The sequence below is a fragment of the Callospermophilus lateralis genome, chromosome 19 (genome assembly GCF_048772815.1).
Source record: "Callospermophilus lateralis isolate mCalLat2 chromosome 19, mCalLat2.hap1, whole genome shotgun sequence".
Classification (NCBI taxonomy): domain Eukaryota; kingdom Metazoa; phylum Chordata; class Mammalia; order Rodentia; family Sciuridae; genus Callospermophilus; species Callospermophilus lateralis.
The window spans coordinates 15,046,021-15,066,459 of record NC_135323.1 but is presented as its reverse complement, the minus strand read 5'-3'; the positions used below and the strand labels follow the sequence as shown (position 1 = coordinate 15,066,459).

Here is a 20,439-nt window from a genome sequence, read left to right as displayed (position 1 = left end):
ATTTCAAAGTTGATATGCCTTAAAAAGAAAATAATTGGGGGCTTGGGCTGGGGTTGTAGCTCATGGTAGAGTTTTTCATGTGTGAGGCACTGGGTATGATCCTTAGCACCACATAAAAACAAATAAAATAAAGGTATTTTGTCTGTGTACAACTAAAATTTTTTTTTAAAAATGGGGGGCTAGCTGGGTGTGGGGGCACACACCTGTAATCCCAGTGGCTCGGGAGGCTGAGGCAGAAGGATTGTGAGTTCAAAGCCAGCCTCAACAACAGAGAGGCACTAAGCAACTCAGTGAGATCCTGATAAAATACAAAAAAAAGGGCTGGGATGTGGCTCAGTGGTTGAGTGCCTCTGAGTTCAATCCTTGGTACCACCTACAAAAATAATGGGAGCTGTAGTTAAAAATAACATGAAAATTAAAAAGAAAAGACAAATTGCGGAATAATTTGCAAAATGATTATCTTCTTAAGAGGAAGGCATGAGCGTGTGTGTGTATTTCAAAATCTGTAAGGAAAAAAACTTTCATTGAATCTGCCACTTACCTGCTCAGTAAGCTGATATTGTGTAAATTCTCTGGTTTTAGTTTTCTTCCCTAAAAATTGAACCCTATTTCACTGGATAGTAGTAAGGATTATTTGTCTTTAAATGTGATACTTAGAATAGTACTTTGCAAATAGTAGGCACCCATGTGAATAACTTAAACCACTCCAAAAACCTTCATAATTTAATATCATCATTGTGCAATTCCTAATAAGCAAACTATATTAATATTCTTTCTCTAGCTGTCTTAGATTAATCTGAAACTTGGAGAGGTTTGGTAACTTATCTGAAATAATTATCTTAAAGAGAGCAAGTCACTGTTAATTTAAATTTGACAGTCTCCAACCTGAACTAAAGAAAATTTATTAAGAAGGAGGTAGGAAAAGAGACTGACACTGCCAAAAGCCCTAGCAGAAAGGACTCATCATGGTCCGAGACTTTTTGTTTTTAAACTGGGGATTGAACCAAGGGAGCATCTTATCGCTGAGAAACACCCCCACTTCTTTTTATTGTTTCACAGGGTCTCGCTAAATTCTGAGGCTAGTCTTGAATTTGTGATTCTCCTGCCTCAGCTTCCATCTCACTGGAATTGCAGGTGTGTACCACTGTGCCTGGCACTGTCCAAGGTTTTGAACTATAATTTCCCAGTTGCAGGTAGAGCTTTTATCATGGAAACGATGACTTTAATGAATAAATAACACTCATTCATTAATTTACTCATTGAGAACTATTTTTGAATATTATTTATATGACAGCTTCTGTGTGAGGTCCCAAGTATAATCACTGAACAAAAAAGGCAAGATCCCTATTCTTATGGAGCTTTTTATAGCTGTGCTTACATAGAAACTTTCTCATTGTAATTTAGTTCTCTATGAAGAGACAAGAGAGGATTTATTGAATGACCAAGAGACCACTTCTTATTATAAATTGTCTTAGTCAATTTTGTGCTTCTATGACAGAGTAGCTGAGACTGGCTAATTTATAATGAACAGAAATTTATTTCTCATGTTTTAGAAGTTGAGAAGTTCAAGATTGAGGGGCCAACACCTGGTGAGGATCCTCTTGTTGTGAAGGTAAAAGGTAAAGAAAGCACACAAGAGGAGTCTGAACTTTGTGGGACAAGTTCAAGTCACAACACAAATTATCCTTATTATAAATTAATTAAGTCACATTTTAATTTATATATATATATATCAGTCTTTTAAAAATTTGTGTGAATAAATTATCCCAAGTCTACTTGAAGCATTGATAAACTCCTTGATCCTAAGAGAATGAAGTCTAGCTTCAGCTTTGTCATACCCTTACCAGAAAAGGACATTTGGTAAATCCTTGTGACTGCTAACTAGCTGACTTTGCTTCATGACAACATGAATTCTATGGGTGCTGTGATTTTGAATTTTTACACAGTGAGAGACAAACTATATAAAAATTAAATAAATAACAGAAATATGGTTAGGTCAAAATTTTAAAGTCATTTGTACTGTACACTATAAGTTAGAAAAAAACTTTTCATATAATACATAGATGTAATTCTATATTTTCCTTGACCAATTCTAAACTCTCTACTGAGGAAAAAACTATACATCAAGGCCCAAATTAAAAATCTTTAAATATTTCTTAGCTGAACATATAGAAATACATTAGCAAAAATATTTGAAAACTCAGTGATACTATGATTTTACCAACTGCAATTGGAGGGAAGTGTAATCTTAAATTGATGTAGGGTTTTAGGGGTAGAAATTGTTTTTTTAAGGTCATTATTACTTACTTAAAGAAGACTTCTTTCATGGTAGTGATTGAAACTCCAAAGTTGGCAATGCCCAGCTCTTTCTGATTCTTTTCCAACTCATCAAACAGAGCTTCAAATCTGAAATGAAATAAAGGAAAAAAGAAAGAGCTAGTATTAGTATAGATAAATTTTACCCTGTTTTTTAAAGTTAATTTTATTTTCTAGTAAATAAGAATTTTAAATGTAAGCATTTTTCCCATTTAATACAAATTAATATTATCAATTATATTTTCTCTATTATTTTCTTAAAATGCATTTTGTGGTACAATATATATCATAAAATTTGTCATTTTACATAAGTGTAAAGTTAAAGTGTCACTAAGTAAATTCATAATGTACAACCATCACCATTATCCATTTCCAGAACTTTTTCACCATCTCAAACTGAAACTTTATGCCCATTAAAAAGTAACTTCCCATTCCTTCATCCATCTTAACTTAATTTCTGTTTCTACAAATTTGTCTATTTTAAGTACATAAAATACAATTTTTATCATTTTGTGTCTGACTTATTTTACTTAGTATAATTCTTTCATGTTTAGCATGTATTAGGTTCTATTCCCTTTTAAGACTGAATGATATCCCTTTTATGGACACACCACAGGTTTTTTATACATTAATCCATCAGTGAACATTTGAGTTGTTTACTCCCTTTGTGTATTGTGAATAATACTGCCATGCATACTTGTGTATAACAATCTATTCAAGTCCCTGCCATCAGTTCTTCAGGTTATAAAACTAGAAGTGGAATTGTCAGATCACATTTTAATTCTATGTTTAAGTTTTTCAGGAACTTCAAAAAATAAATCCACCTTTTAACATTCTAACTACCAATACAATAGAGTTTCACTTTCTCCATATCCTTACCACAATTTGCTAGTTTTGTGTGTTTTAATTTGCATTTCCTTAATGACTAATGATGTTGAGCATCTTTTCATGTGCTTACTGGCCATGTTATATCTTCTTTGGAGAAATTTCTACTCAAATCCTTTGACCAATTTTGAAAGTTTTTTTTTGGTTAGATGATTGTTTCAATATTATTTTGTTCTATAAAAATATCCAGTTATCATTGGAAAAATGTTTAATAGATTATTCTTCATTGTAATTATTATCATGAAACAAATGAAAAGAAGGCTGAAGAGTTTTCCTTAGCAAATCTATCCCCACTATAACTTGACATTTGATATATCAGTTTACTTTCTATATATAGCTATTTGGCAACAGTTACTTCATATATTTATGGTTCCTACATCAAATGGAAAAGAGTTCTCAAATTATAGGAAGAAGTGGTAAAATGGAGTTAGTCAAGTAGAAGCTGGCTACTAAATAAAAAAAAAGATTTAACCAAATAGCCAGGGTGATTATGTGAAATTTCTTTCTGTGTTGTATTTACATCAAGGATTTCAAAGAATAGTTTTATCAGGAAGAGTTAACATTGTTTCAAGTTAACAAAATCTTCTATAGAAATCAATCAATTTCTTAAACATATCTCCAATTCTCAATGAGGGATTATCAAGCCTACTAATTACCCTCAGGCATAGTGATCTCAAAACTCCAATTTGTAAATTTCCTCCATTCTAGGCTGAATTCTATTTCCATCTAATCTTACCTTGCTTTGATTCTTGGTTTTAATCTTATCCCTCAGTTTAATCTGTTTCCTTCTTCCTATGACACCTCTTCACATATTTTAAGACTATTTTCTTGTTCTTTTTGAGTTTTCTTAATAGACACAGTGGTTGCTTGGTGTTCATCTTTATTTAAGGCCTCATATGTTAAAAGATTATTGTGTAATATTAATAAAATTATTCTTGTAATTCTATTTGACTTATTTTGGTATCAGGATAATACTAGCCTTATAAAATGGGTGAGGAAATGTTCCTTTTCTAGAATTTCTTTTCTAAAAATATTTTTGTGTAACTTTTTTTTTCTGCTTCTTTTCATGTTTGGGAAAAATCATCACTGAAACTATGTGGGAAGTTTTTTTTTTTTTTTTTTTTTTTTTTTTTTTTTTTTTTTTTTGAGATTGGGGCCAGCTATGTTGCCTAAGTTAGTCGTAAACTCCTGGGTTCAAGCAATCCTTCTGCCTCAGCCTGGGACTACAGGTTCAGACCACCATGCCTGATTCATGGTAAGATTAAAAAAAATACTTTTGAACTTTTATTTAGTTCTTAATTGATTCATAATAACTACAGATATTTATAGGGGTTAGCATGATGTTTCTAATTATTTATATATTCAGTTTCTTTAATAAATAAAGGACTTTTCAAGTTGAATATTTTCTACTTGGTAATTTGTGTATTTTCTCCTTGTCTCGATGATCAATATGACTAAAGTTTTACCGAATGTACGAATCTTCTTAAAGAACAAGCTTAGAGCTTATTTAAAAATCTCAAGTTCACTTTTGTTAGCCACACTGTGTGGATAGGAAGCTAGGTACTTGAGAGTATAAATACTATTTCTAAGTCTCTTCCTTGTTTTCTCATGTAAATGTACACATGTAAAGTACTAAGAACTGTGCCTGGCACAAAGCAAATTAACAATTACTTGTAGCTGCCAAAGTCTCAGAAATAACCAAGCAATTCTTGTCCTTTTATTTTTTTCCCTACAATAATGAATTTCTATGATTTAATTTTATTCTGGTTGCTTTTTCCCCCTCTCTCTTTCATGGGTTAGTTTAAAATAGAATAACTTCATAGTAATAACTTCAGGTATGAAAACAAAAAATGACACACTCCCAAAAGGACAATGATGAACACTTTTAGCTGGGATGGTAATCTCAGGTAGAATTATTGTTGTCTCTCTACAACTAATTTTATTAACTGCTGAAGTCAAAATTCCTGTTTTCTCTATTACAGTTACTGCAGAGTTCCCACTCAAGCTATTTTTTACTCTTATCATCATAATATCTCCTTATATATGACTCACAATGCAGAAAAAATGTGTGTACAAGGAACATCCCATTATTAGTTTATCTTTTTTAGAAAGCTCTAGCTACTAGATTGCAAACCTCTTCCCCCAAAACAAAGAAAAATATCAAATAAGCCCGAATGAGCTTGTGAGGTGATCCTGTGTTCAGCAAAAAAAATCTTAAAACTGTGAGCTTCCTAACTCTATCTGCAAACAGCAGCTGGAAACATGGTTTATTATAAAAACAATACTCACTAAGCTTGTTAGACCTGGAAAATTAAAAATGATTTCTGGTCACCCAAAAACCTTAGAGCTTTCTGGATCCATCCATACCTATGTGTATACTCTTTGAGTAGTACAAATGATAATTCATCTCCAATATCATCCTCCAACATGGCACCTGGAACATGAGACTGAATCATTGCTGAGATTTTTTCAACATCACAACGTGGTTCCCTCTGCATGACTATGTGATATCCAGCACCTGAGATAAACCATTTAGATGATCAAATGAAGATGCTTGCACTTTTTAATACCCTCGTGAGACCAAACTTGGCTTTCCAATTTATCTAGGTCTATACGGAAGAAGACATGGTGTGTTGCAGACATTAAGTAATAACCATAAGGAAGCTCACAAATACAGCTTAGAAATGCTATTCTAAGAAATAAGATACTGAACAAATAATAGCTTTCTTTATAATTGCAAAAATTTTCTTAAAGAATTACAATGATTTAACATATATTTGATACAACCAATATATGAAGAAAGGTCTTGTTATTTGGCTACTTATCATTCTTGAAACTAAAATCCTGATAAATACTCATTCAGCTATTACTAAAGCTCTGGGGATATAGTAATGAACAAAGCAGAGAAAAATTCACATCATCATCATCAGAGCTTACATTCTAGTCAAAGGAAATAATCAGCAAACAGAATAAACTGAAACATATGGTGTGTTGAAAATAACAAATGAATGGTCACTGTAACTGCCTTGTTGTTTCTTACTATGATGCTTTAAAAGCAGATTATAAATCTAGGCTCAGCTGAGAGATCCATGCTCAAGATCTATTATTATAGAGCATGGATCTCTCAGCTGAGCCTAGATTTATAATCTGCTTACAGTAGAAAAGACTATAATTCCATTTTACAATTGAGGTACTTTACATCAGAGCATGAAGTGTTCTCTCCACTGTTTACTAAGTATGAGAACCAAAACTATTTTTGCTTAAAGCTAAAAATTGATATATAAAATTGCCATTTCTCACCAGGTTTGGTGGTGTAGGCCTGTAATCCCAGTGACTTGGGAGGCCAAGGCAGGAGGATCCTAAATTCAAGGCAAGTCTCAGTAACTTTTAGCATGGCCCTAAACAACTTAGCAGGACCCTGTCTCAAAATAAAAAATAACAAAAAGGCTGGGAACATGGCTCAGTGATCAAATGCACCTGAGTTCAATCACTGGTATAAAAATTTAACATTCTCTGGAATCATGACACAATATGCTTTTATATTGTTTTGCCTTTTTTAAGAATCTGATCAATAGAAAATGCCTTCTTTTTCAGAGAGGTGAGTAGTTAGTGAGAACTCAGTGCTGATACCTACATGGAATTTCCCAGGCCAGCCAAGAAGTAAATTCAAATCCTAAGATTTTGATTAAAATATAAGAAATTCAGTTCTAGTAGATTTAAAATTTATCAGCTATCATAAGGGATCTGAATGCCCTGGAGTATTATGCCATTTTTAAAATATGTAGTCACCTACTATATACTGATTTGTGAACACTACTCAAAATTACTATTATTTATTTTTTTTTAGTTGTAGTTAGAATACTTTTATTTTATTTATTGATCTTTATGTGGCACTGAGGATTGAACCCAAAGCCCCACGCTCTACTGCTGAGCCAAAACCCAGCCCCTTAATGGTTTATTTTTAAAAGCACAGCTATTTAAATAACCCAGGCATACCCAATTCAGATGTCATAAACTGTGAAACCCTTTAAAGACAATTGTTCAAACTCAAAAAAACTGTAAGGTGATCATAAACTAAAGGGGTATCTAAAATGACTTTAGAAAAAAGTTTTTTTGATAAATCTGGGTCCCAGTTTTGCTGTCTTTTATAAAGGGAGGTTGTTATTTTGAATTCATATAAGATATACAAAGTAGAAAGCATGATAACCAGAATAAAAGAGATAATTGTGAGCTGAATGAACCTCAAATATTAAATAAAAGTTCAAAATAATTCACCCTTAATTATTTTCATTTATATTCACATTATCTTATTTTGGAATCAAATTTCTATAATTTTATCCCTCAATAATACATTGTTTAATGTAACAATTTTATCTCCTGTCAAAGCTGTATACTTATCAAAGTCAAGAACTGCTTTATTTCACTTATATGATTATGATTTTTATTCTGTACTACATTCTTACTGTCTGTATACTTTAGCGTCATCTCACCATAATGCAGATTTGTCTTTCTCTCTTGCATGTTTTTCTTTTCTATTTGGCATTACAGACTGAACCTAGGGGTACTTTATCATACAGGTACACTCCCAGTCCTTTTAATTTTTTGAGACAAGGTCTTGCTAAGTTGCTGAAGCTGGCCTCAAACTTGTGATCCTCCTGCCCTAGCCTCCCATGTCACTAGGATTACAGACAATATATTACTGGCCACATACTGAAATGTTGATAGTGGTTTGGCAATTGAGAAACTAAGATCAGAGATGTCTAGTTTCTCTACTTTCTCTCCTCATCAGTCATATAAATCTATTTGAATACATAATTGCATTCCAGAGACAAAATGTCAATAGGTATAAAAAGGGACAAATAAGCATGACCTGTACAAGCTGATACAAATATTTACTGAAAGTATGTGTTGAAAACAAGTAAGGGATATTAATATTGCAAAGGACCTTAAAAATAATTATAATTCTTGAGGCTTAATTTGTACAACAGAAGATCATTAAAATTTGGGGTATACAGATAAAATATAATGAAAATAATATTAAAATAATATTATTAAGGTGTCAATATCTTAAGAATGATCAAATGGAGAGAGACCATATATTTGTTTCAGGAACATAGAAGAGCCACAGCACTGCAGAGTTCCCATGGCCAGGATGGCAATGCGGTCACCCAGGGTGTCAGCTTCATCCATGTAGGGGGTGGTCACTAAGATGGTACGATTGTGTTTATACTGCATAAGGAGATTCCAGGTGAGCCTCTTTGAGACTGGGTCCATGCCAGATGATGGTTCATCAAGTATGATCACCTAAAGGTCAGGAGAACAATTCCATGATCATTGATAACTGATGCTATGCCACCTGTGGGTTTACGTACTATTTGAGGGGAATATATTTAAACTAAGATATAAAATCTAGACCAAAATAGAGACAAACTTCAGGAAAATAATAATAATCCCAAACCAAGGGATAACAGCTGAGCTAATAATATAAACCCTTTTTGATTATCATTGAGAGGTTTCCTTTTAGATTCATAATATTTCTCAGGTCTTATGCAGCTGAATTTTCTATGCCAGCTGGCAGGAATGCATATTTAGTCCACCACTTACCTCCCACTTTGTGTGCTCCCCCCACTTATCTTCCTTCTTTAATACCTTAGAGCCCCCTATAAGTGCTATAATGACGGAGAGTTTGCGCTTTGCTCCTTCACTCAGTGAGCATGAAAATGCATGTCGATTTTCTAGCAGGTCAAAAATAGACAGCATATGGTCAATTTCCAAAGTATGCATGTTTCGTGGCATTCCTTTTATCTAAAAAGAAGAACCAGAATTTATATTGTGCATCCAATTTTATCCCAGAAAGTTCTAAGATCATTAACTTTTCTTACAGTTTTATAGAAATTTCTTGCAGATATAGCCCCAGAAACATTTTACACCATCTTTCTTTTCTTTGAGACAGGGTCTCACTATGTTGCTCAGGCTGTTCTTAAACTCACGATCCTCCTGCTTCAGCCTCTGGAGTAGCTGGAATTATAGGCATGTATCACCATATCAGGCCCTAGTTTTATCCTAACATCAATAAAAATAGCATCTTCTTTTATTTGCCTCTATTTATATCTAAAGAAGAGTTCCTAAAACAAGAATTTTCAAAGCCTGGGATGTAGTTCAGTGGTAGAGTATGTGATGATAGTACAGGCAAGGCCCTGGGTTCAATCCCCAGTGCAGAAAACAAAACAAAATGAAAAAAAAGAATTCCCAGAACTTAGAAAGACATCTGAAGTTCATCAACAGAGTGAGGAAAGAAAACATCTTTAGCTTCCAAGGTGTACTGGAGTAAACCTACACACCTTTTTATCTACCATTGATTCAAGATGAAAAGCAACATATATACAAAATATATTTAAAAATTCAGAGAAATTCAACAATAAGCAAATAACTAACACAAATTTAAATATGGACAAAAGTCATGAATAAACATTATATATAAAAGAGAATACAGGGGGCCAAAATTGTGGCTCAGCAGTAGAGCACTTACCTAGTATGTGTGAGGCACTGGGTTTGATCCCCGGCACCACATAAAAATAAACAAATGAAATAAAGGTATTGTGTCCATCTACAACTAAAAGAAAATTAAGAAAAGAATACAGGGACATCTAATAAGCACATAAAAGATATATAAACAAGATTAGACATTCATTAAATGAAAATCAAAATCATAATTAGATATCATCATACACACATGGTTTTTAAAAAGTATTAACAATAGTAAATGTTATCTAATGTGGTGGAACTGGAATTCTCATACATTGCTGGTGGGGTTGCAAATGATGCAGCCACCACAGAAAACAATTTGGCAATTTCTTACAAAGTTAACATGGACTTTTCATATGATTCAGTAATCCTACTCTGAGAAAAATAAAAACTTATGTTCTACATAAAAAACAAAACAACTTTAGTCATAATCACCAACAGCTAGAAATCATCCAATTTGTCTTTAAATTGCTATACCTTGGCAGACCAAATATCAAACACTACTCAGCAATTAAAAGAAACAAACCATACATACATATAACAGTATGGATGAAATTTAAAAGCAGTTACTCATTAAAAGAAGCCAATCTCAAATGTTACATATGGCATTGTATTCTCAAAGAGTTAAAGTGCAGTGGTGAAGGATAAATGAATGGGTACAAGCAGGGAAAGGGATGACAACAAAGGAATAGCATGTGGGATTGTTTTGGGGTGATGAAATTGTTCTGTATCTGATTGCAGTGTTTGTTAAATGTGCTAACTTCTAACAGTTTAACATCTACACTTCCATGTTTATGATAGCAAGATTCATATCAGCCAAGAAATGGAAACAACCTAAGTGTCCTTCAAATAAGAAATAAAAAGTGTGGCCCAAATACACAATGGAATACTTCTTAGCCATAAAAATAATGAAATTCTGCCAGGCTTGGTGGTGCACTCCAGTAATTCCACCAACTTGGGAGGCTGAGGCAGGAGGATATAAAGTTCAAGAACAGCCTTGACAACTTAGATCTTCAGCAACTTAGTGAGACCCTGTCTCAAAATAAAAAATAGAAAGGTCTATAAGATGTAGCTTAGAGGTAAAGCACCCTGTGTTCAATCACCAAAACAAAACAAACAAAAAAAGAAGTCTTATTATTTGTGGATAAAAATGGAAATCATTTTGTTAAGTGAACTCAGCCAGGCACAGAAAGACAAGTACCATGTGATCTTATTCACATGTAGAAAGTTGATTTCATGGAAGTTGAGAGTAGAATGGTGGCTCCAGAAGTTGAGGAGAGTAGAAGGGGAGGGAGGAATAGAAAGGGGTTGATAAATGAGCATCAAATTTAGTTAGAATGGAATCATAAATTCTGGTGTGCAGTAGGGTGACTATAGATAATGATAATCTACTATATATATTACAAAGCTAGAAAAAAGGATTTTGAATGTTTTTACTAGAAAGAAGTATGTTTAACCCAATTTAAACATTGCACAACATACATGTATTAAAACATCACAATGTGTAATTTTAATGTTTTTATGTAACAGTTAAAATAAATCAAATAATAGATCTACATATTAAGAGAAAAAAATCAAATTTATCACATAGTTTTATAAAATATATCTCTGACTCACCACAGAGTAGAAAAAAAGGTGTTCTGCTAGTGTCAAATCTTTAAATAACAAGTCATTCTGTGGGCAGAAGCCCAAGTTTTTTCGAATTTCAATCATGTTATCTGAAATGTCAAATCCATTAACAAAGGCCTCTCCTCTGGTAGGAGGATAACGACCTAGAATTATGTAGAAGACATAAAAAAAGCTAATAAGCTTTGTTGAGAGAATATGATTAACACATTGCAAATTAGATCCCCACATTCATAATCTATTTGTGGATTACTAAGAGAATTAGCACTATTTCTTGCAGAGGAATAGTTCAGAAAAATATAGAAAGTTATATGAGGGTGATGGAATTAGCTCTCTTAATTTTCTTTCTCTTTTGTTTATGTATACTAACTTTCTGCAAAGGGCATGGGATATGTTTGATAAAAACATTAAAATAATTTGTTACATTCTAATATATGAATACTGCAATCAGATAATAACCTCTGTGAATCATAATAAGTACTATGTAGATACTATGAAAAAAACAAAGACTGGGAAATGTGACATTTGTCATTTAATTCATTTATCCTACTTAAAAATACTACTAAAATATACTTTTTAAAAGTATATTTAAAATATACTCCAAAGTAGAAAACTGTATTCAAAGATGCCTATCCTTAGATAACTAATTTGAAAGAAGACAAATGCTCAACAAAAAGAAAATAACTACAGTATATGAATATGAAAGATTGCTAACACTACATGGACATTGAAAGACATGTAAATATGCCTGTGAGAAACTATATGGATGACATAAGCATAAGGAAATTTTAGTATGAAATTATCTTCTGAAGAGCAAAATGCAAACTATCATGTTACACAGTAACATTAATTAATTAAACTTTTATTAATAATTAATAATACGCTTGTGTACAGGTGTACAGAATTTAGAACTTTGTTGTCATTAGGTTCATTCTTTCCCATATCATTACACAAACTCTTGCATTTTTAAGAATAAAAATGACAGCTCAAGGAAGTCTAAGTACCTGTTTCTCTACCGAAAAATAAAAGTCAGAGCCCTCCCAAACAAACAAACAACTTTGTTCAGAACTCCAGAAAATAAAAGGTTTACAGCAACCAAAGAAACTCAAGAAAAAGGTGACTGAAACATGATAAAAATTCTCCTTTAAATTTCTTCTTGCCCTCCCTGCTTGGTAGTAATCTCGAAGACAGCAGTCTGCATTCCTGATAAGGGTTCTACGTTCTGGAAAGACCACACACAGGAGACCTAGTTCTAAGGGAACTATGTTAATTTATTTTGCCCTGCTGAGGATTGCTGAAGGACTGAGCAAAAGTCTTTGCTTTATTTCAACTAAGCTGGAACTCTCTCAAGATGGATAGGTGGGGGGCATTTTTAAAGGCAAATGGACAAGCTTCTACAACCTGGGGCATAAGACAACAGCTGGCTGGCAGTCACCACAGCCCCTCCCCAACTTCAGCACAGAATGAGTGGATGAAACATTGCATTTACAAGCTTATCTAAGGGAAAAGAGTTGGATCATGTATCCAACACTCCGACTTTCCCAGAGGATACACAGAGGACAGGATTCTAAGTGCTGAAGGGACACTGCATACGCTAGTCATCGGGGGGCCAGTGAGATGGTGATTTGGAAAGGCAGTAGCCATAGGCCCTCTCTTTGGCTCATCACAGAACAAGTGGATGAAACAAACAAACACTTTCAATCAATTCTTTCAATATCTGCCTTTTGAATAGTTTAATCCTTTAACATTAAAAGTAATTACTTGTAAGAGAGGAATTACTTCTGTCATTTTGCTGTTTGTTTTGTGTTTGTCCCATCTTTCCTACATTATTGCCTTAATTTTTCTTTAGTTTTAGCTTTTTCTAAAGAGACGTTCTGATTCCCTTCTTATTTGTAATCACAAATACATATAAATTTTAAGAAATGCAATAAATTTAATTGCTTACTCTCTCTTTTTTTTGGTGAAGTGCTGGGGATTGAACACATACGCTCACACATGCTAGGCAAGTGCTGTACCACGAGCTACACTCCCCATCCTTTAATTTAATCTCTTCAGTTTACTATAATTTAGTCTCTTCCCCAATAGCATGAAAATGAATAGCAAACCAAAAATATGGTAATATTTGCTTTTATATTTGCCAAATGTTATGCTAATGAACTCCTTCAGTGCTTTTCTGGATATGTCTTAATTTCTCTATTACTTTTAAAGGGCATTTTAAATATGTCACCCCAATATCTGCTAGTTTCAATAGTTTCTGATGAGAAATAATCTATTAAACTATGAAAAATCCTGAGTATATAAAAAGTTGCTTCTCTTTTCACTCCTTTTAAATTTCTCTCTTTTCTCAGTATGATTACAGTATCTGTGAACTCTTCTGAGTTTATGCAGTTGGAATATTCAATAAGCTTCACGGACACGTTGTTAATCAAATCTGGAGTTTTTGATGTTATCTTCCAGTTCTCAGCCACTTTTGTTTTTTGCTCTCTTTGTACAACTCCCACATACATATGTCTTGGATCCTTTAACTTTTAAACTTCTTGTTCCTCAGACTGGATAATCTGTTGTCTCATCTTCAAGTTAGCTGATTTTTCATTCTGCAACGCTTAACACTGGTGTTGAGATCCTCTAATAAACTTTCATTTCCTTCACTGTATTTCTTAGTTCCAGGAGTTCTATTTGGTTCCTTTTTATAATTGCGTTTTCTTCATTGGCATTCTCATTTAATTTTTAAAAAAATTATCCTAGATTTTTCTCTACGGTTTCCATTGAGATCGCTAATTTAAGGATTTGTTTGTAGGTCCTTTCTATGAACTTCCTTCGTCAGGACTTCTTTCTGCCGATTTATTTTATTTCTCTGAATGGACCATATTTTCCTATTTGTCTACCTTGTGTTTTTTTTCTTGCTGTTGTTTTGATTTTTGTGGTGCTGGGAATAGAATCCAGGGTCTCATACAAACTATGCAAGAGCTTTATCACTGGGCTATATCCATCCCCAGTACTACTTTGTTATTTTTCTATTGAAAACTGGGAATTTGAATATTATAATATAGTAATTATGGAAATCAGATTCCCTCCTTTGACCAGTTTGTTGGGGGAAAATCATACCACTCCCATAGACTGTGGAAACAAGCAGGGGTTTCGCTCCTCATATCAAATAAAGTAGATTCAAACTAAAGCCAATCAAAAAGTATAAAGAAGGACACTACATACTGCTCAAGGGAACCATACACCAACAATACTTGACAATTATAAATATTTATGCCCCCAAACAACAAAGCAGCTATGTTCATCAAACAAACTGTTATCAACTTCAAGAGTCAATAGATCACAACACAATAATTTGAGGTGACTTTAACACACCTCTTTCATCACTAGATAGATCTTCCAAACAAAAGCTGAACAAAGAAACTATAGAACTTAATAATACATTCAATAACTTAGACTTAATTGACATATATAGAATATTACAACCTTCAATGAGAGAATATACTTTTTTCTCAGCAGCACATGGATCCTTCTCTAAAATAGACCATATACTATGCCACAAAGCGACTCTTAGCAAATATAAAAAAAAGTAGGTGAATGAAATCTCTGAGACACTAAGAAAGTAGTTCTAAGAAGAAAGTTCATTGCATGGAGTTCATTCCTTAAAAGAAGAAAAAGTCAACAAATAAATGACTTAATACTACATCTCAAAGCCCTAGAAAAAGAAGAACAAATCAACACAAAAAGCAATAGAAGACAGGAAATAATTAAAATCGGAGCTGAAATCAATGAAATTGAAAAAAAAAAAACAACTGGAAAAAAATTGACAGAACAAAAAGTTGGTTCTTTGAAAAAAAATAAATAAATAAAATTGACAGATCCTTAGCCATGCTAAAGAGAAGGAGAGAAAACTCAAATCACTAACATACATGATGAAAAGGAAATACCAATTGATTTATGAGTGTTAATTCTGTATGCTATTACTTTGCTGAATTCATTTATGAGTTCTACAAATTTTGTGGGGTTTTTTTGTCTTCTAAATATATAATCACATCATTGGAGAATACAGCTAGTTTTAACTCTTATTTTTCTGTTCACATCCCTTTAATTTCACTCCTTTGCCTAGTTGTTCTGGCTAGAGATTTGAGTACTATATTAAATAGAAGTGGTGAAAGTGGGCATCCCTGTCCTGTTCCTCTTTTTAGAAGGAATGCTTTCAGTTTTTATTCATTTAAAATGATGTTGGTCTTGAGTTTGTCACATATAGTTTATATGCCTAATTATCTAGTGTTTTCATCATGAAAGGATGCTATATTTTGTCAAATGCTTTTCTGCATCCATTGAGATAATCATGTGATTCCTGTCTTTCAGATAATTAATAAATCTCCATTTCTTTTAGGTTGGTTACTGGAGAGTAATTTGATGTGATTATATCATACTTTCTGGATTCTTCATCTTTCTTTTCTTTGTTTTTAGTGGTGCTGGGGATCACACAGGCCTTGTATATGCTTGGTAAGCATTTTACTAATGAGCTACACCCCAAGCCCCCAGTGCTTTATGTTCTTTGTATGGTTGCACGACTGTCTACACATCTGATAAAAACATGCCTTTTCCAATTCTCATAGAGCAACACACAGAAGTAGGATGATTTTCCTTTGTACTTAGCTATCCCAGACATGAAGACTACCAGTTATTCAGTATTTTCTCTGAAAAAAGAAGGAAACTAGCCCTGTGGGGACTGCACTCAAAGGCTGTGGAAAAAGACTCCATTCACACCATTCTTTCCTTTATGGAGGAAGAGCCTCAGTTCTGCACCTATTCCCATTCTTGCAGAGTAGCTCTGCCCATAAGAGGATTCCTACTTCTTCCTCCTTGTTCCTAGTTATCTCCTAAGCTCTATGAATCTCTCAGCACTCCATAAGAGGTGATACAGAAACTGGCTCTTTGGGGACATACTAAAAGGCTGGGGATAACACACTTGACTTCTCTCCCTCTCCCTTGGAGAAGCAGTTTTGGTTCTACACTTTTCCTCAATCTTGCATGACATTATCTACTGTAGGAGATATCTACCCCTTCTTTATAATTCCTAGCTGTCTCAGGTATATGAACTTTACTGTCCTTTCAGCACTCTAATAAGGCAAGATAGAAATTGGACCCTCAGATGATATTCTGAGAGGTTTGGGACAAGACTCCGTTTCCTTCTCTTCCTCCTCTTTGGAGAAGCATCCTTAGTTTAGTGCCCTTTCTCAATCTCTCAGATTAGTGAAGGCTGTCCTGCATCTGTCCCTTATCTTTTGTTCTTAGATGTCACAGATGCCCCAGCTCTACCATTCTTTAAGCCTTTGGTATGAGGTGAAACAGTAATTAGTCCTCTAGGGAGTACACTAAAAGTTCAGGAGGCTGGGTGGCCATGTGCACTCTCCATTCTCTCCTCCCTCACTCTCTAAGGGAGAAGTTATAGGTCAAAATGATCTAATTTGTGAGCTAAACTTCCTTGAAGACTTGTAAATTTGTTCTTTTTACCTTTATCAGTACAACTTTTCTCATATGTACGTTTGTTCAGAATGCTACATGACTTAACTGGATTTTGAATTTCCCATATAAATATTTTGATACAAATATGATGGTTATTTTAGTGATACTGGGGGATCAAGAACAAGGACTTAACAGCAAAACTCAATGATATTCACTCAGATGGAATCTGACCTTTACTCTGGATAGAGGTGAATACATACCTGTAAGAACAGACAAAGCTGTGGTCTTTCCTGCCCCATTATGTCCCAGAAGAATAGTGACCTGCCCCTCATATACATTCAAAGACAAATCCTTTACTGCTGCTTTGCCACTGAATTCCTATGGGATAAAAGAAATAATAATGTCATCTATCACTATCACTTTTTAAAGTTAAACACAACCCCTATCCTTCAAAGAAACATCAAATATCATCAAACTCATGTAACCAATAAAGGATGATGTTGTGAACTAGGAACAATATTTTTAGGTGAATTAACTTCAGAAGAATGAAATGGACCCTTTGTTACACCATACACAGAAATCAACTCAAAATGGATTAAAGATCTACATATTAAATCTGAAACTCTAAAATTCCTAGAAAAAACCTCTTTGATGCTGGTTATCAGGAATTATTTTTGGATATGATCCTGAAAGTAAGGCAACAAAAGCAAAAATAGACACATGGGATTGCATCAAATCAGGAAGCTTCTGCAAAGCAAAGGAAACTTCAGGGTGAAAAGGCAAACTATTAATAAGGGGTTAATTCCCCCAAACTATAAAGAACTCATATAAAGCAACAGTTAAAAGAATACAAAGGACTCAATTAAATATGGGTAAAGAACTAAAATAGACATTTTTCCAAAGAAGACACAAAAATGGCCATCAGATGTATAAAAAGTCACTCGATATCACTAACCATAAGGACAATGCAAATCACAGCTACAATGAGACATTACCTTATACCTGTTAGGATGGCTAATATAACACATACACATACATACACACACACACACGAATAACAAATGTTGGCAAGTTTTTGGAAAACACTGGGATTATTTCCTTTCAATGGGAATGTAAATAGTCTAGCCACTGTGGAAAATAGTTTGCAGGTTCCTAAAAGAAATTAAAATAGATCTATTATGTGACCCAAATTAACTGACCTCTGGGAATTAAAACCAGGATCTCAAAGAGATAGCTAAATTACTACATTCACTGCAAGTACATGTGCACAATCACTGCAGCATTATTTATAATAGCTAAGATATGGAAGCAACACTTTTTGACAAATGAATGATAAAGAAATGTGGTATCATATAATGGAAAATTATTCAATCTTAAAAAGAAGGAAATTTTCCATATGCAAAAACATGGACAGACCTGAAAAACATTATGCTAATAGAAATAAGACTGTCAAAAAGAAACAAATACCTCATGAGTGCTCTACCAGGAGGCTCCTAAAATAGTAATAAATACACAAATGCAGACAATAGACTGGTAGTTATCAGGGCTAAGGAGAGGGGAATATAGGAAGAAGTTGTTCAATGGGTATAAAGCTACAGTTGTATGAAATAAGTAAGTTTCAGGGATCTGCTTTACAATATAGTGCCTGTTGTTAACATTAAGATATCATGCACTTAAAAATGTATTAAGGCTGGTTGCAGTGGTCCACTCCTAGAATCCCAGCAGCTCAGAAGGTTGAAGTGGGAGGATCGCCAAAGTCAGCCTCAGCAAAAGCAAGGCACTAAGCAGCTCAGTGAGACCCCCGTCTCTAAATAAAATATAAAACAGGGCTGGGGATGTTGCTCAGTAGTCAATTGCCCTGAGTTCAATCCCCATATCCTCCCCCAACAAAAAAGTATTAAGAAAAAAGATCTCATGTTAAGTGTTCTTACCACAAAAACAAGGAAAAATAAAACTCAAAGGGACACAAGGAAATTTTTTAATATGCTTACTAACTGGATTGTAGTGATAACAACACAAGTGTAGACACAGGTCCAAACTTGTAAAATTGTACAATTAATTTTGTGAACTTTTTTGGTGGGCCAATTATACCTCAATAAATCAGGAGGAAAAAAAAAACATGTCAGCCTAAAATCCGAAAAGCCCATGATTTTCAAGAATTCAACTAAATGAACCTAAAAATCTGCCTGTCTAATACGTCTGTAAGTATACTTACTGACAAATCCTAACCAGAAAGCAACGAGGGAAGGTAATTCTGGAGAAGGCAGCTCTTGGGTTCTCTTTTTCAATGTAGGAGAATCTGTTGAGAGGCATCCAGGGACTGTGTGTGGATCTTTTCAGCACCGAAGCCAGTGAATAGTAAAATCTGGTATCAGGGGAACTTCCAATGGCAATCCTACTGGTTAAGATTGTCCATATTCATGTGAATTTCTATTTGACTCTGCCAAAAAGGTCCCACACAGCATCAGAGATGGTGTAAACTGCTGTTGCCACCTAGTCACACAGACTCCCAGAGATGGGTAGAGCTTCCCAAGATGCCAATCAATATGTTGACTGCAAGACAATATGAAGCAAGACTCCACCCCTGAAACCTTATCCCTGCCTTTGATGTACCCCGTTAAATAAACTGTGGGAGCCATTTTTTAGTTGTTCAGCTCCAGCTCCTGTGTGGACTGAATCTATCAGATGCTCCATGCTTTTTAAAACTAATTCTGACTTTGTCTTATTTCTTCACTAATTATTTCAGACTTTATTTTCTCAGGTGGCTTATCCCCTCTTACGCAAGAAAAATTACCCTGGTAAGGTGCTGGAGGCCTCACAATAAAAAACCTTAGCAAAAGGTGGTAATATTACCAGATTGACAAGAAACCTCCAGGATAGTACACCTCCTTAAGCTTAGGTTTCTCAAGAGTAGTATCATTGACATTTTGGGCTAAAAAATCCTTTGCTGGGGCTGGGGATGTGGCTCAAGTGGTAGCGCGCTCGCCTGGCATGTGTGAGGCACTGGGTTTGATTCTCAGCACCACATAAAAATAAAATAAAGATATTGTGTCCACCTAAAACCAAAAAGTAAATATTAAAAAAATCCTTTGCTGCAGTGGGGTGTCCTGTGCATTACAGACTGTTTTGTAGCACTCTTGTCTATACTTTCTAGATGCTAATATTACTCCTTTATGCACCTTTCCCCTTCCCTGGTTGTAAACCAAAATAGCTGTAGATTTTGTCAAATGTCTCAGGGTTGGAGGGGGGACATCATCACAGTTGAAAACCAATGCTCTAGCCAAATTAATTGTCTTCCATAAATTCAATTACATACTTATATAGATGCTGAGGGTATTACAACGTGTTTCAGTCACCATCTCTCCTCTAACATGTAGCTCTGCATCTCTAAATACCCCTCAAAAACATATATAAGTATTTAATAAATATCTCAAACTAACATCTAAAAATCTGAAATATCTACTCTCATCTATACTTCAATATATCATATCATAATTATCCTCTCAAAATATATTCTTCAACAGTACTAACTCAGTAAATGGCCTCCAAATTCACCTAGATGTACAAACAAATCAGAAACCTATACATAATCCTGCCCCTTTCCATTGCAATAAATCACTAATTAAT

At 34.1% G+C, this 20,439-nt stretch overlaps 1 protein-coding gene across 1 annotated transcript in view; it reads right to left on the bottom strand.

Moving 5' to 3' along the window:
* LOC143385435 (phospholipid-transporting ATPase ABCA3-like) overlaps window positions 1-20,439 on the bottom strand; it is a 109,701-nt gene that overhangs the window by 80,135 nt on the left and 9,127 nt on the right. Inside the window, exons 4-9 of the mRNA XM_076840925.1 lie at window positions 17,073-17,190; window positions 11,344-11,498; window positions 8,851-9,006; window positions 8,295-8,505; window positions 5,569-5,719; window positions 2,308-2,406 (exon numbers count right to left, since the gene is read on the bottom strand). Of these exons, the coding sequence (XP_076697040.1) occupies window positions 2,308-2,406; window positions 5,569-5,719; window positions 8,295-8,505; window positions 8,851-9,006; window positions 11,344-11,498; window positions 17,073-17,190 (890 nt within the window). The remainder of the gene's footprint in view (window positions 1-2,307; window positions 2,407-5,568; window positions 5,720-8,294; window positions 8,506-8,850; window positions 9,007-11,343; window positions 11,499-17,072; window positions 17,191-20,439) is intronic.